The following is a 14,467-nucleotide window of genomic DNA, read 5'->3' as shown; positions in this document are numbered from 1 at the left end:
ACCCATTGTTCCTCTTTAGTGCATTTAACATTATGTGGCAAGTAAAAGCCCTGGGTGGTGAGTTGATACAATTCCATATCTGGGAGATTAAAACCACCCTCACACTTAGGGAGATGTATAACTTCCCTTTTTATTCTATGAGTTTTGTTTGCCCATATAAAGTCTGCGATGGCCGAGTATACTTTTTTAACAAATTGATGGAGATTATTCTATAGGCTATATACACTAAGTATACAAAACATTAAGAACACCTGCTCTTTCCATGACAGACTGACCAGATGAATCCAGGTGAAAGCTATGATCCCTTATTGATGTCACATGTTAAATCCACTTCAATCAGTGTAGATGAAGGGAAGGAGGCAGGTTAAAGAATGATTTTTAAGCCTTGAGACAATTGAGACATGGATTGTGTATGTGTGCCATTCAAAGGGTGAATGGGCAAGACAGAATATTTAAGTGCCTTTGAACAGGGTGTGGTAGTAGGTGACAGGCTCATCGGTTTGTATCAAGAACTGCAACACTGCTGGGCTTTTCACACTCAACAGTTTCCTGTGTGTATCAAGAATGGTCCACCACCCAAAGGACATCCAGCCGACTTGACACAACTGTGGGAGTCCATCCCCCCATGAATTGAGGCTGTTCTGAGGGCAAAAGGGGAGGGGTGTAAATCAATATTAGGATGGTGTTCCTAATGTTTGGTATACTCAGTGTAGGCCTTTGTAGGAGGCAGGCAGCAGGTTCCCCGGTGGAGGTGTGTGTGCCTCCTGCAGTACATTTCCTCTTCATCACTGGCACATCTCTTCACAAGCTGCCTCAACACCAGCATACACCACAGCAGAAACTAGGTCTGCAGAGGCCTGCATGATCCATTCTACACTGCTGTTACACACACACACACACACACACACACACACACCACCTCACTCTCTCTCTCCTCTCTGTCTCTCGCCGTCTTACACGGACTCAGGAGAGGAGCAGTCATCCTCATCTTTATTCAATTGCCCCCCCCCCCCCCCCACACACACACACACACACACACCGAGAGAGGCCAGTACACTCTCCAGAGCTGTGGAGAGCAAGACATCCTCATATTTATTCAAATACACCTTCTCTCTTATGTTTTCTGTTACTTCTCTTGGATGGTTAAGTGACTTTGTGAGCCCCAAGTGATTTTCGCAGCTTCCTTCAATGACTGCTCACTTCCACCTTGCTGTTACCCTTCAAATACCTTTTAAACTCACTCAACTTTAACTATTTATTTTGCTCAGTTTAATTTTACCGCTGTTCATCTCTCACCTAACTTGCATGTACAAAGGTGAACTTGAAATACTTGTGTGCAACCTGCGCTTGACGATGACGCCAAAATAACTTCCTCCAATAGAACAATAAAGCTTATCAAACTTAATCTAATTTACTTAGAGCCTTTACTATGAGCCTTGCCTCGTGACAAAACAACAGATTGAAAGAAAGGGGAAGAGGATGGATAAAGAAGACATAAAGATCAGATTAAAGGCCAAGGGAATGTGGAAGAGAGAGATGGCTGAGAAGCAACATTTATATAGATTGTAGACCATTGCTGTTGTCAATGGAAAGGAGTCTTATTAGTGAGAAGAACCTACTGTAACCTTTAATCCTCCACTGAGGTTGTCTCAAACCTTACACTAACTCAAACACAAATCTTTACCCACACACTGACCCTGACTTAAACACCTACAAAATCCTAATTTAAACCCTAAATGAGCCCCCCCGGTTGTATTTATACACCACCCAAAGTGTAATTAATAACTTCACCATGCTCAACCAGATTTCAATGTCTGCTTTTTTTCCCCTTCTCACATATCTACCAATAGGTGCCCTTCTTTGCGAGGAATTGGAAAACCCCTCTGGTTTTTGTGGTTGAATCTGTGTTTTAAATTCATAAGTCTGTTTGTCAAATCTCTTCCCTACTTGAGCTGCCCCGGTCAACTGTAAGTGCTGTTATTGTGAAGTGGAAACGTCTAGGAGCAACAACGGTTCAGCTGCAAAGTGGTAGGCCACACAAGCTCACAGAACTCGTCTGTCCTCGGTTGCAACACTCACTACCGAGTTCCGTCAGCACAATAACTGTTTGTCGGGAGCTTCATGAAATGGGTTTCCATGGCAGAGCAGCCGCACACAAGCCTAAGATCACCATGTGCAATGCCAAGCGTTGGCTGGAGTGGTGTAAAGCTCAAAGGCATTGGACTCTGGAGCAGTGAAAACATGTTCTCTGGAGTGATGAATCAGGCTTCACCATCTGGCAGTCCAACGGACTAATCTGGGTTTTGCGGATGCCAGGAGAATGCTACGTGCCCCAATGCATAGTGTCAACTGTAAAGTTTGGTGGAGGAGGAACAATGGTCTGGGGCTGTTTTTCATGGTTCGGGCTAGGCCCCTTAGTTACAGTGAAGGGAAATCTTAACGCTACAGCATAAACTTACGTTCTAGACGATTCTCAGCTTCCAACTTTGTGGCAACAGTTTGGGGAAGGCCCTTTCCTGTTTCAGCATGACAGTGCCCCTGTGCACAAAGTGAGGTCCATACAGAAATGGTTTGTCGAGATCAGTGTGGAAGAACTTGACTGGCCTGCACAGAGCCCTGACCTCATCCCCATCGAACATCTTTGGCATGAATTGGAATGCCGACTGTGAGCCAGGCCTAATTGCCCAACATCAGTGCCCGACCTCACTAATGCTCTTGTGGCTGAATGGAAGCAAGTCCCCGCAGCACTGTTCCAACATCTAGTCGAAAGCTTTCCCAGAAGAGTGGAGGCGGTTTTAGCAGCAAAGGGGGGACCAATTCCATATTAATGCCCATTATTTTGGAATTAGATGTTCGACGAGCAGGTGTCCACATACTTTTGGTCATGTAGTGTATCTGGCACACACTTCACCTCCAAGCATGTGTAGCTGTCTCTCACCAAGAGCTTCGTTTTCAAACGGGGAAGCTGATTTTAAAATAGCCAACACCTTTGGGAGGATAATTATAAACAATCACTGACACAAGAATCTCAAATAACAGCAGGAGCAAATAGTCAGTATGCCTTCCCTCCCTGCTATCCAACCACTGGAAGCTCCTAAAGGCTTTGGTAACACTTCATCCAGGTATAATTCCTTAGAACTTCTTATAAGCATATTTGAGCCTTTACAATGTCTTATAACAAGGCTTATAATTGTGTCTCCCAATGGATCAAACTGTCTGTTATTTAGTCTGAATGATTAAAGGGGTCATACTGTACATGCTCATAAAGTATTACAATGCATTATATCTCAAACCATCGCTGAGGTGTTTCCTGTTCACTATCATGATTTCTTAATCAAGCATAGCATAAATTAATTCATACCATGACAGTGCTTATTAGGGTCCATAGTGCTTATGCATTTGAAGAGAGGGTGATCATAGAGCAGTGCATAAGGTGATTTGTGATATGTCTCAAAATCACTTCAAAAGACACCTGCACTTCCACCTAGGCATATAGCCTAGGTTAGGCCACTTTATTGTATAACTAAATGTTTCATTGATTAAACGTCACATTAATTATTGCAATACATTTGACAACAACCTCTCTTTCAGATGTGGTACATTTCCATAAATGTAGCCTATTGGACAATTCACTCTGGCAGCCGACAACAATGTAGACATTCCCTTTAAGGGGCAACCTTGGGGAACTCAGAAATTATTCTGATGTAAATGCATAGAATTCTATAGATTTTTTAAAATCAAATACAAAAGCACATGAGTTTAACAGGATCAGTTAGGGCAGGCTATAGCCGTATCACGATTTTAAAAAACGAGCTTATTGCTGCATCTTCTTTTTGATGGTGGAAAAAAGGAGACCTTCCCTTTAAATAAAACTTGATGATTCCATTAGAACCGCAGCAGCAGCAGTGATTACACGCAGCCGCCCAACCTGGCCGCAGCAAGATTGTTGAGCAAATGTTTTTTCCTTCTGTATGACACTGGTGCGATTTAAAACATTATTCTATTTGTTTTATACATTGGATTCTTGGGAGGATAAACGAAACGTGTGACATAGAATAACAATAGGAGAAAGTGTTTACGGTATTGGAGACACGGGTTCTCTGGACGTTCATGAGGTGGACTTCGCCGCATTTGGTGGGCTGCTCCTAGCTTGGAAAATCCCACCATATATCCCTGACATTCATTCCAAACTCAACCTGTACGGTGAACTGTCACCGACGTAGATACATTTTAAAGGAAAAGCATGGAATAAAGCCTGACATCGAAGGAGTCCTGAAGAAAAGTATTTTTTTTCTGGTGAAAAGTAGTCCACTGCTTGTTTTAAATAACCTATTCATTATTAAGTAGCCTAGGAGAGACATAGCCTACTCTTACAACTCATCACAAGATGTCTGTTCCGGTAAGTCTTATTTAAAGGTTATATTTTAAATTTGGCATGAACTTTTGTTGACTACAGATAGTCAGCGATACAATGTGGCCAAGTGTAATTTCCTTTGCTGCTCTGACATTTGAAATGCACTAGGCAATGTGTCAATGATGAGTATGCTACGTCTCGTGTATTACTTTTGTAATGTAATTGTAATACCACTGTTATAATGATATGAGATAAGTATTTTCAATGTTTCTCTAATTTGTAAAAATGTCCACACTCTAGGAGTGCAAGCTCCAACGCACACTGCTAGCTGTCAGGCTGTTGGCAAACTGTCAAATTTGACTTGTAGGAGTGCTAACGTTGCAGCCAGAGTTTTGTGAGTTACATAGTGTTGAGTTGAAACTTTACTGCAATTATGTAACCACCTGTATAGTTTGAGTCTAAGGCCAAACGTATTGGACTTGGACACTTAATACTTCAACATGTTTGTAGTGAATAGGATTATGCAGTTATGTGAATAGGATCAGGAATATGCAGTTTTGCTGGAGAGACCATTTTTGCTTTCTGTTGTCTTTTTCTGTTGTGTTTTCTGTTGCTTTGCACCATTAATCCAACAGCAGTAAATAGCCCAATTGTGTACCCCTAATCATATCAAAAGGTACCAATTCCATCCTTTGATGTGTATTTGGGTTGTGTACTGTAGGTGTGTGTAGATATTCAGGATATGACTGTTCCCCTTGGCTAAGCACTGTTCTATCTAGCTTGACATGTGTTGTTATGCACACAGATATCTAAAACAGTGTGCTCTAACCTGTGTGAGGATTCCTTCTTGCAATACACATCTCAACCCTAGCAGTTTGTGAAGAGATCCCAAGTTTGTGTATCTTGCTGCTTGAAATTCAAAACTCATTGTTTTCCCTATGTCAGGCTTAGGGAGTAAAATGTGCTGATTACAGGGTTGTCTCCTGAACACTGAAATACATGGAGGCATCTTTGCCTGTAGATCATCTGGAGACATGATATATACCATTTTATGAACTGGGTGGTTCGAGCCTTGCTGATTGGCTAAAAGCCATGGTATAACAGACCTAATACCACGGGTATGACAAACATTTATTTTTGCTGCTCTAATCATGTTGGTGACCAGTTTATAATAGCAATAAGGCACCTTGGGGGTTTGTGGTATATTGCCAATATACCACGGCTAATGGCTGTATCCAGGCACTCCGTGTTGCGTCTGGCATAAGAACATCCCTTAGCCATGGTATATTGGCCACCTACCACACGCCTTCGTGCCTTATTGCTTAAATCACCCATGCTTACAGCCTCATTTGATTACAGCGATGTAAATGTGTAATGAACAAGCGTTATTTCCTTGTTTGCTTTGGTAAGTGTTTGAGCACATTATGAATCACTAACTGTATTAGGCTACACTTTTAGAAAAAAACGTGCTATCCAGAACCTTAAAGGGTTCTTCAGCTGTCCCCATAGGAGAACCCTTTGAAGAACTATTTTTGGTTCCAGGTAGAGCACTTTGGGTTCCAGGTAGAACCCTATTCGGTTCCATGAAGAACCCTTTCCACACAGGGTTCTACATGGAACCCAAAAGGGCTCTACCTTGAACAAAAAGGGTTCTCCTATGGGAAAAGCTGAAGATCCCTTTTTCCTAAGCGTGTATGTATTATACTCTTGAGTAGGACTGGTTTGGTTTGTACATATGTTTTTACCCTCAGTTACTGTAGCTACTCTGCGCTGTATTCAACAAACACAGTCCAGATTGCAAATCCCATGCCTTGCGGCCCGGGTTTGATGGCAACAGCTGCTGTTCTCTGTGCAGACAGGATGACGAGTCTCCTAAACACCATCGGTAAACCCAGCGCTGTAATGACTCCCTCATCTCCATGCCAACTAGTCTGAGCCCCTTCACCTGGCTGCCACACATGTCACTGGGAAATCAAAGACAAACAGACGGGGCCATGGTGTGACTGTCCACCTAACACAGTGGACAAATCATTCTTGCACACTTTTCCATTGCGTAGATATCATTTAAGATTTCCCATAGAAATCAAGTTAGATATGGGGGTGTTTTGGAAGATGGCTGGTGTACAACAGCTCATTTCCATTTGTACACTACTATTCTTGCGGTAATACTGTAGTAACATTGTTATTACAATGTTATAGCTGTCAATATAACGTCTTCTGTAGGCTACATTTTAGTCTGTATCTTCTTATTGGGAATGCAGATTTTTCAACGCATCCGATGTTGTTGCTTGGGTGATGGGTGTATTCCCTCGATGGCCTGCCAAAATTCTAATAGACTGTGAGTCCCCGTGGAGAGTATCCTCCTGCTGTATTTGATGGGTTAATTCCTCCAGTCAACCATATTATGAGGGAAATTAAACTGATGTTTAGATGGGATCAGCCCATAGAGTTAAGCATGCTTAGGTGAACATGAAGTCCCAGTTGGCTAGTAGCAGGGGTCCCAATGTTCCAACGCTGCAAGGCTTAGATGCTAAACACCCTGTCATTCACCATTCACATCTGTGGCTTTTTAGTCATCCCTCCTTTGATATTATGAATTTAACATTTGCAGGTTGTAATCCACTGATTTACTATACGTAGAATATAATAGCATCTATTGCATTTTCCCAGTGTTTTATTTTCATGCTACATGTACTGTATATAGGTTGCTATTATAGTTTACAGTGTAGCATGCTTTTGCAAATGCAAACATTTTGGCAATATGCATGTCTTGAATACAGTACAATGGGACATATGGACAGATATACATGAATGCATGCAGCCGTATGTACAAGCATTCATAACATGCCATGAATTGATGTGGCCTATTGAGAATGTAGCACCTCTACCAGAGTACAGAGTATTCTTATCTTTAATATGAGCTCAGTTTCCCCAAGGGCACATCTCCGCTCAGCTGCAGTCTCTCTCGCCCCTCACTCTCCCTCCCTCCTTGCCAGCAGCCATGCAATGTAGGACACAAGGGGGTTAAATGGGACGTCTGCCGGGGCTCTATTGACAGCCCTCATATCTCCCTCTCAGAAGCCTGACATTTGGCGCTTGTCATAGATGATGCTCCACATACATATTCATAATTGGTGCATTTCCATAATCGCGATCAGGCTCTGGCTATTTGTATGGGCAACATTTAGCCATCAGCCTCCCTTCCTTCTTTGTGTCTATCACATGTACATCTCTATTCTACTAGATAGGTACACATAACTCACAGCAAATGCATTATTACACACGAGGTGAGGTTGCTTATAAGTCATCCAAAATGCATAGAATAGAATGTACTACAACGGTGCAACCAGCTACCATCAACCAGTTGATGTAGCCTATTTGTCATTCAGACACACACACACATGCATGTACATACCCACACAGGCATTCAAACACGCACACACATTAACACAAACATTCACACATGGTGATCTCCCCAGCTTGGATGCTCTGGCTTCACCCTCCAAGTTCACACACACACACACACACACAGTCACACACACACTCAGACACAACCTCCCTTCCAAGGGAAGCCAGGCTTCCCCCAAAAACTGACCAAAAGAAAAAAAATGAAATAATTGGTATTATGTCTGTCTGTCTGTTTCATAATTTCCCCACAATTCACAAGAGGCTGAATGTATGGTCCTGGAGTACCAAAGAAATTGTCAAGGGAAGCCTGTTTGAATTGTTGCATCTCGTTGTGTTGTTGTCCTCTGGTGGCTAGCTAGCTGAAATTGTCCCTTTCCTAAATTAGCCATGGATGGAGATACGGATTTGATTTGGACTTATGGTTTTACTTAATTCTTGGTACTGAACAATGATTATATGATTATAACGGCGATTCTGATCCAACCGTTAATTCATACATTGTGCCCCTGGCCTGAGAGGATGGAAGTTCAATATGTAGCTAGATCTAGGCTAGTAGGCTAATGTTAACTGGCTTGCTCATCGTTGCCCATGAAAGGAAGTTAGGCTAGTGAGCAAGCATTTTAGCCAGGACAACAACAACTGAAAGCATGTAGTCTACTGTATGACAGAGTCATAGACAGTTTCGGCGACATGAAAGAGAACAGGAGAGCATTGGAGTTTCTCTACAAGTAAGGTGAGTCAACATGTTTTTTGTACTCGCGCACACACACACACACACACACACACACACACACACACACACACACACACACACACTGAGGAAGCATCTTAATCCAGCAGTCAGCTGACACATCAATTTGTTTACAACTGAGCTCAGGAGAAATGATCATATTTATGCTATAAACAGCTGCAGGTAGAAATATGAATAAACATTTAAGCATACATATGTATACTGCCGCATGTCTCTTTTTCCCTAAATATACCATCATCAGGTGTCAATGGACCACACATAGCAACTGTCCATCATTCAGTTATTTTCTTTTCCAATAGCACTGTACACTGAAATGGTGTTCTGATGCTATCTAGTCATCCCATCCAGGGTCTTATAGAATTCAGTAATGGTATTGACTGTTGCGTGTCTATCATCAGTCAGCCACAGCTGACCTACTATTACCAAGGGCCCATCCACAGTCAGCCTGTCATATGAATCTCCACTAAAGGCCATGTCTTGTGACTGGTTGGTTTTATCTGATCTACAGCTAATACATCTTGCTTGACTTTTCTCCTTCCATCGTTGAACTGTATTTCAGGGAGAAAAGGTAGCATCAGCCTTTCTGAAAAGCTAGCCCCCATGGCTAAGAGGAGAGCAGTAGAGCAGAGCAGTGTGTGTGGTGTGACTGGGGCTGTGTGGAGTCTGTCCTCACTCACGCTCAAACAGTCAGACACACAATGGAGGAGCAGAGTCACTGCTGCATGCCAGAATATTCCTGCTCCAACAGTCCCTGGGGAATTTACTTTTCTCACTCTGCTCACTCACTGAAAAGAGAGTGTGTGCGTGTGTGCGTGCGAGAGAGATTCTGCAAGAAGATTGAGTATTGGTTCGTACCTATGTGCGTTTTAGAGGACAGTGTGTGTAAAGGGGTGTGTAGATATGTGTGGGACGTTGAATGAGTGTGTGTGGGAGACCTACCCTATGTATGTGATCTTACATTCTTCTACTGTCCTCCATCAATCCTTGTCACAATGCAGTATGTGTGTGATAATCTGGTATCTTGTGGGAGGACTGTGTGCATACTTATGTATATGTATATGCGTTTGTGCATGTTTAAATTTTTTTTTTTACCAGGCTAGTCAATTAAGAACAAATTCTTATTTACAATGATGGACTGGCAAGAGGCAAAAGGCCTCCAGTGGGGACGCGGGCTGGGTTTAAAAAAGCACAACAACAAAAAACAATGTAAGACAAAACTGACAACATAGATCGAAGACACTGGCAACAGCACAAATACAACAGCAAGCAAACAGAGGGATGTGTGCGTGAAGTAAAACAACATTCTTACATAAGGCATTGCAAGTACTTGCGCGTGTGTGTGAAACCTTCTGAGTCAGTGTGGGAATGCTCAGTAATGAATAGCACTGTGTGCTGAAATTCCGTTCTGTGTGTGTGCATCCTTATACGTGTGAAACCCTCTGTCTGAGAAAGTGTGTGAATGCTCTGCAGTGTGGTTCTCTGTCAGTCTATGTGGCGGTGGACTGGCAGCAGCAGCAGTCATGTATCTCTCAGCCAGGACTCTGTAGCTGTTGCTGTTATTTATTATCTTGGCTATTTCTAGTAGCAAACGCCACTCTATTTGGCGGCTCTCCCTCGATCTCTCTCTTTTTCTGTTCTTCTCTGTTCTCTTCATCCCTATTATCTATCTAGCCATCTCCCCCCTCCTCTCCTCCTCCTTCTCTCCTCCTCCCTCCTCTCCTCTCTCCTTCTCTCCTCCTCCCACCCTCTTTCCTCCCTTCTCTCCTCCTCCCTCCTTCCTTCTCTCCTCCTCCCTCCTTCTCTCCTCCCCATCTGCTATTCTTTCCATGTTTATCCCATCATCTTCTTATTCCAGTTTCTTCCTCTTTGTCTTGGTATATGATGGGCTGTACAGCCTTTGTCTTGGTATATGATGGGCTGTACAGCCTTTGTCTTGGTATATGATGGGCTGTACAGCCTTTGTCTTGGTATATGATGGGCTGTACAGCCTTTATCTTGGTGTATGATGGGCTGTACAGCCTTTGTCTTGGTATATGATGGGCTGTACAGCCTTTGTCTTGGTATATGATGGGCTGTACAGCCTTTATCTTGGTATATGATGGGCTGTACAGCCTTTGTCTTGGTATATGATGGGTTGTACAGCCTTTGTCTTGGTATATGATGGGCTGTACAGCCTTTGTCTTGGTATATGATGGGCTGTACAGCCTTTGTCTTGGTATATGATGGGCTGTACAGCCTTTATCTTGGTATATGATGGGCTGTACAGCCTTTGTCTTGGTATATGATGGGCTGTACAGCCTTTGTCTTGGTATATGATGGGCTGTACGGCCTTTGTGATGGGCTGTACAGTATACAGTGTATTGGTCAGTGGGGGAAAGGGAAAGGGGGATACCTAGTCAGTTGTACAACTGAATCCATTAAACTGAAATGTGTCTTCCTCATTTACCCCAACCCCTCTGAATCGGAGCGGTGCGGGGGGCTGCCTTAATCAACATCAGTGGGTTAACTGCCTTGCTCAGGAGCAGAACGACAGATTTTTGCCTTGTCAGCTCTGGGATTTGATCCAGCAACCTTTCGGTTACTGGCCTAACGCTCCTACCCGCCAGGCTACCTGCCACCCTTATACAACTCAGTGTGAGACCTAAGCAGTTATCTTCTCATTTCAAAGCCTGGTGTCATTTTCCTCACACTGTCTCCTGGTTTGTCCCCAGTGATATTATGCCTTCCCTCCCAGGGAAAATATTATGCCTTCCCTCCAAGGGAAAATCACCATCACAAAACACAATCCCGCACTCACCTCCCTGAGGAGAAGTCCCTACTTATGCTCTTATATTGTCCTGTTTGATATGAGCCTGTGGGCCACGCTGAGGCAGAGATGGCTTCCCACATAGTTGTGACCTCCTGGGGGGGGGGGGGGGGGGGGGGGGGGGGGGGGGGGGGGAGGAGAGAGAGGAGAGAGAGAGAGAGAGAGAGAGAGAGAGAGAGAGAGAGAGAGAGAGAGAGAGAGAGAGAGAGAGAGAGAGAGAGAGAGAGAGAGAGAGAGAGAGAGAGAGAGAGAGAGAGAGAGAGAGAGAGAGAGAGAGAGAGAGAGAGAGAGAGAGAGAGAGAGAGAGAGAGAGAGAGAGAGAGAGCTAACCTCCTGCCAAATGTATGACCATATTAGAGACACATACCCCTCAGATTACACAGATCCACAAAGAATTCGAAAACAAACCCGATTTTGATTAATTCCCATATCTACTGGGTGAAATACCACAGTGTATCATCACAGCAGCAAGATTTGTGACCTGTTGCCACAAGAAAAGGACAACCAGTGAAGAACAAACACCATTGTAAATACAACCCATATTTATGTTTATTTATTTTCCCTTTTGTACTTTAACCATTTGCACATCGTTACAACACTGTATATATACACAATATGACATTTGTAATGTCTTTATTCGTTTGGAACTTCTGTGAGTGTAATGTTTACTGTTAATTTCTATTGTTTATTTCACTTTTGTATATTATCTCTTCACTTGCTTTGGCAATGTTAACATATGTTTCCCATGCCAATAAAGCCCCTTGAATTGAATTGATATTCCTCTGTGGCCTTTATAAGAGCCATAATGAAACCCAGGGTTTCTCAGTGCCTTCTGGTTAGACTGTCAGAGCATAATAACCCCTCCGCGTTGTTTCACTGCTCTCTAAATCACATCATCTCATTATGTGCTTCTCATTAGCTGTGCATACTTGCGTCTTCATGACAGGGGAAGAGAGTGGTATGTTTGTGTGATGTGCATATGCGGGTGTCATGAACAGTATGTTGGTGCACAATTCTTTTGCTCAATGCTATATGTGTGAGGTAAGTGAGGGTCAAATTGAGCAGCTGTGAGACAGACAGACAGACGGCAAGAGTGTGTGTGTGTATTTTGTCTGTTCCTTCTGCCAAAGCATCCCGTCCCTGGCTTCGTAAATCTCCTGGCTGATCTGCGTAGTGGCGCTGATAATGGCCGCCCATCGATCACGCTCACGTGTGCATTATCGCCGACATGGTTAGGTGCGGGCTTAGCGACTTATTTCGCTGGAAATTGGCCAGTCAATTTGGCAGAGAAGGACAGCGGCGGTCCAGAGAATTGATCATAATTTGAAATGCAAAGCTGTTGGCAGCATAAACGAGTGAGCAAGTGAAAGGGTCAACTGAAGAGCATGAGCTGGAGAGAGGGGGATGGGGAAGGAGAGAGAGAGGAGGATGGAGAGAGGGTGTAGGGAGGAGAGGGGAGTAGTTAAGGGATGGGCATGTGTAATCGAGTACTCGAACGGACGTCAAAACTCGATCTTTGATCAGAGATCCAATTTTTTTCTGATGCTGTACAACTATTTGGTGGAATGTGCTTTGAAATTTTGTCTGGAAGATGTTCATTTGCTATGACTCTAGTATTCAATTTGTACATGTGCATTTGTGGGGCACAACAACAAAGAAACCAAGGTAGGCATTAATTGCACAGTTCCATAAATTCCCTTTCCCCTCCATGTCTCACTCACTCAATTGCATTCCGACTGCTCCCTCTACACACATGTGCCGAGTTTGCACACAAGCTCCCATTAGGCCTACAGAAAAAAATGCCTCAAACTGATGGGATACACAAGCTAGATTCCTTGCCGACAGTTTTATCACAAATGTAAAATGGACTGGATGATTGAAGTAAGGAAATATGTGTTCCAAAAATGAGCTATAGTTTTGGAATAATTGGTTCTTGTCTATTTTCTGCTTCGGTTACTTTGCAAACTGCTGTTACCATTATGAATTAGTTAGCTTAGGCCATAACCCCCCTAAACACAGACAGGTTTCACACTGATAATATGCAAAAACATTTGTTTGAGAAAGACAGCGTATTTATATCAGAATCATTAAGCCTACTCACCAAACAGATGTTGTGTCCATAATTCATCCCCATGCAGTGCTCAATGTGGAATTGTTTATCCATTTAGAAAATTCTAAACAGGCAGAGTAAAGTATATCTGTTTGCCTATATCGAAAAGAAGACCAATTTTGGTTTGTAACCCTGAAAAAAATGGTCTTTCAACATGTGAAACTAAAAGCCCCGTTTCAAATGATCTCTTTGAGAGTATCAGTTCCAGATCACTCCACACTGGCAACTTTTACATTTACAAATATATTCTGTTAGATTTTATTCTGTTATATTACATCATGTTTTTTGCTAATCTTAAAATAAATTAGGCATTGTTGTACACTGTTGGCATATAGATAAATGCACACATTTTATTCCAGTGCGGGCCTTGTGTTCTAAAAATGTATTGTATTTTCATTACAAGTACTTGAGTACAACAACAAAAAATAGAGCAAGCACCTGAACAGTCAAAAAATGTAATATGCCCATCCCTAGGAGTAGTACAACATCAATATGCCCATCACTAGGAGTAGTACAACATCAATATGCCCATCACTAGGAGTAGTACAACATCAATATGCCCATCCCTCGGAGTAGTACAACATCAATATGCCCATCCCTAGGAGTTGTACAACATCAATATGCCCATCCCTAGGAGTTGTACAACATCAATATGCCCATCCCTAGGAGTTGTACAACATCAATATGCCCATCCCTAGGAGTTGTACAACATCAATATGCCCATCCCTAGGAGTTGTACAACATCAATATGCCCATCCCTAGGAGTTGTACAACATCAATATGCCCACTGCTGCTTCTGCAGCCAAAACATTGTGTTATAAAGAGATTATGTTATGTAGCTCCTAGCAGTAAGACCTCCCCCTCATTTAGTCCTAATCTCCTCTCTTATAAACCTCTAGTAAACCCCCTGATGACTCCACAACAGCATGACATTCAGCATGCAGCAGCATTTCATTCAAACACAGGACTAATGTGTTTCTGCTTAAGATTTAAGACATAGGCTCCCGCAGTGGGTCAGGGAGTTAGTAGGCTACTGTA

At 42.9% G+C, this 14,467-nt stretch overlaps 1 protein-coding gene across 1 annotated transcript in view; it reads left to right on the top strand.

Moving 5' to 3' along the window:
• Window positions 1–3,928: 3,928 nt before the first annotated feature.
• LOC120066244 (breast cancer anti-estrogen resistance protein 1-like) overlaps window positions 3,929–14,467 on the top strand; it is a 145,218-nt gene continuing 134,679 nt past the window's right edge. Inside the window, exon 1 of the mRNA XM_039017481.1 lies at window positions 3,929–4,399. Within this exon, the coding sequence (XP_038873409.1) occupies window positions 4,388–4,399 (12 nt within the window). The 5' untranslated portion in view covers window positions 3,929–4,387. The remainder of the gene's footprint in view (window positions 4,400–14,467) is intronic.

Source organism: Salvelinus namaycush, chromosome 21, assembly GCF_016432855.1.
Source record: "Salvelinus namaycush isolate Seneca chromosome 21, SaNama_1.0, whole genome shotgun sequence".
In the NCBI taxonomy this organism is placed as follows: Eukaryota; Metazoa; Chordata; class Actinopteri; order Salmoniformes; family Salmonidae; genus Salvelinus; species Salvelinus namaycush.
The sequence above is the reverse complement of the archived record's forward strand: the minus strand, read 5'-3'. Positions and strand labels throughout refer to the sequence as shown.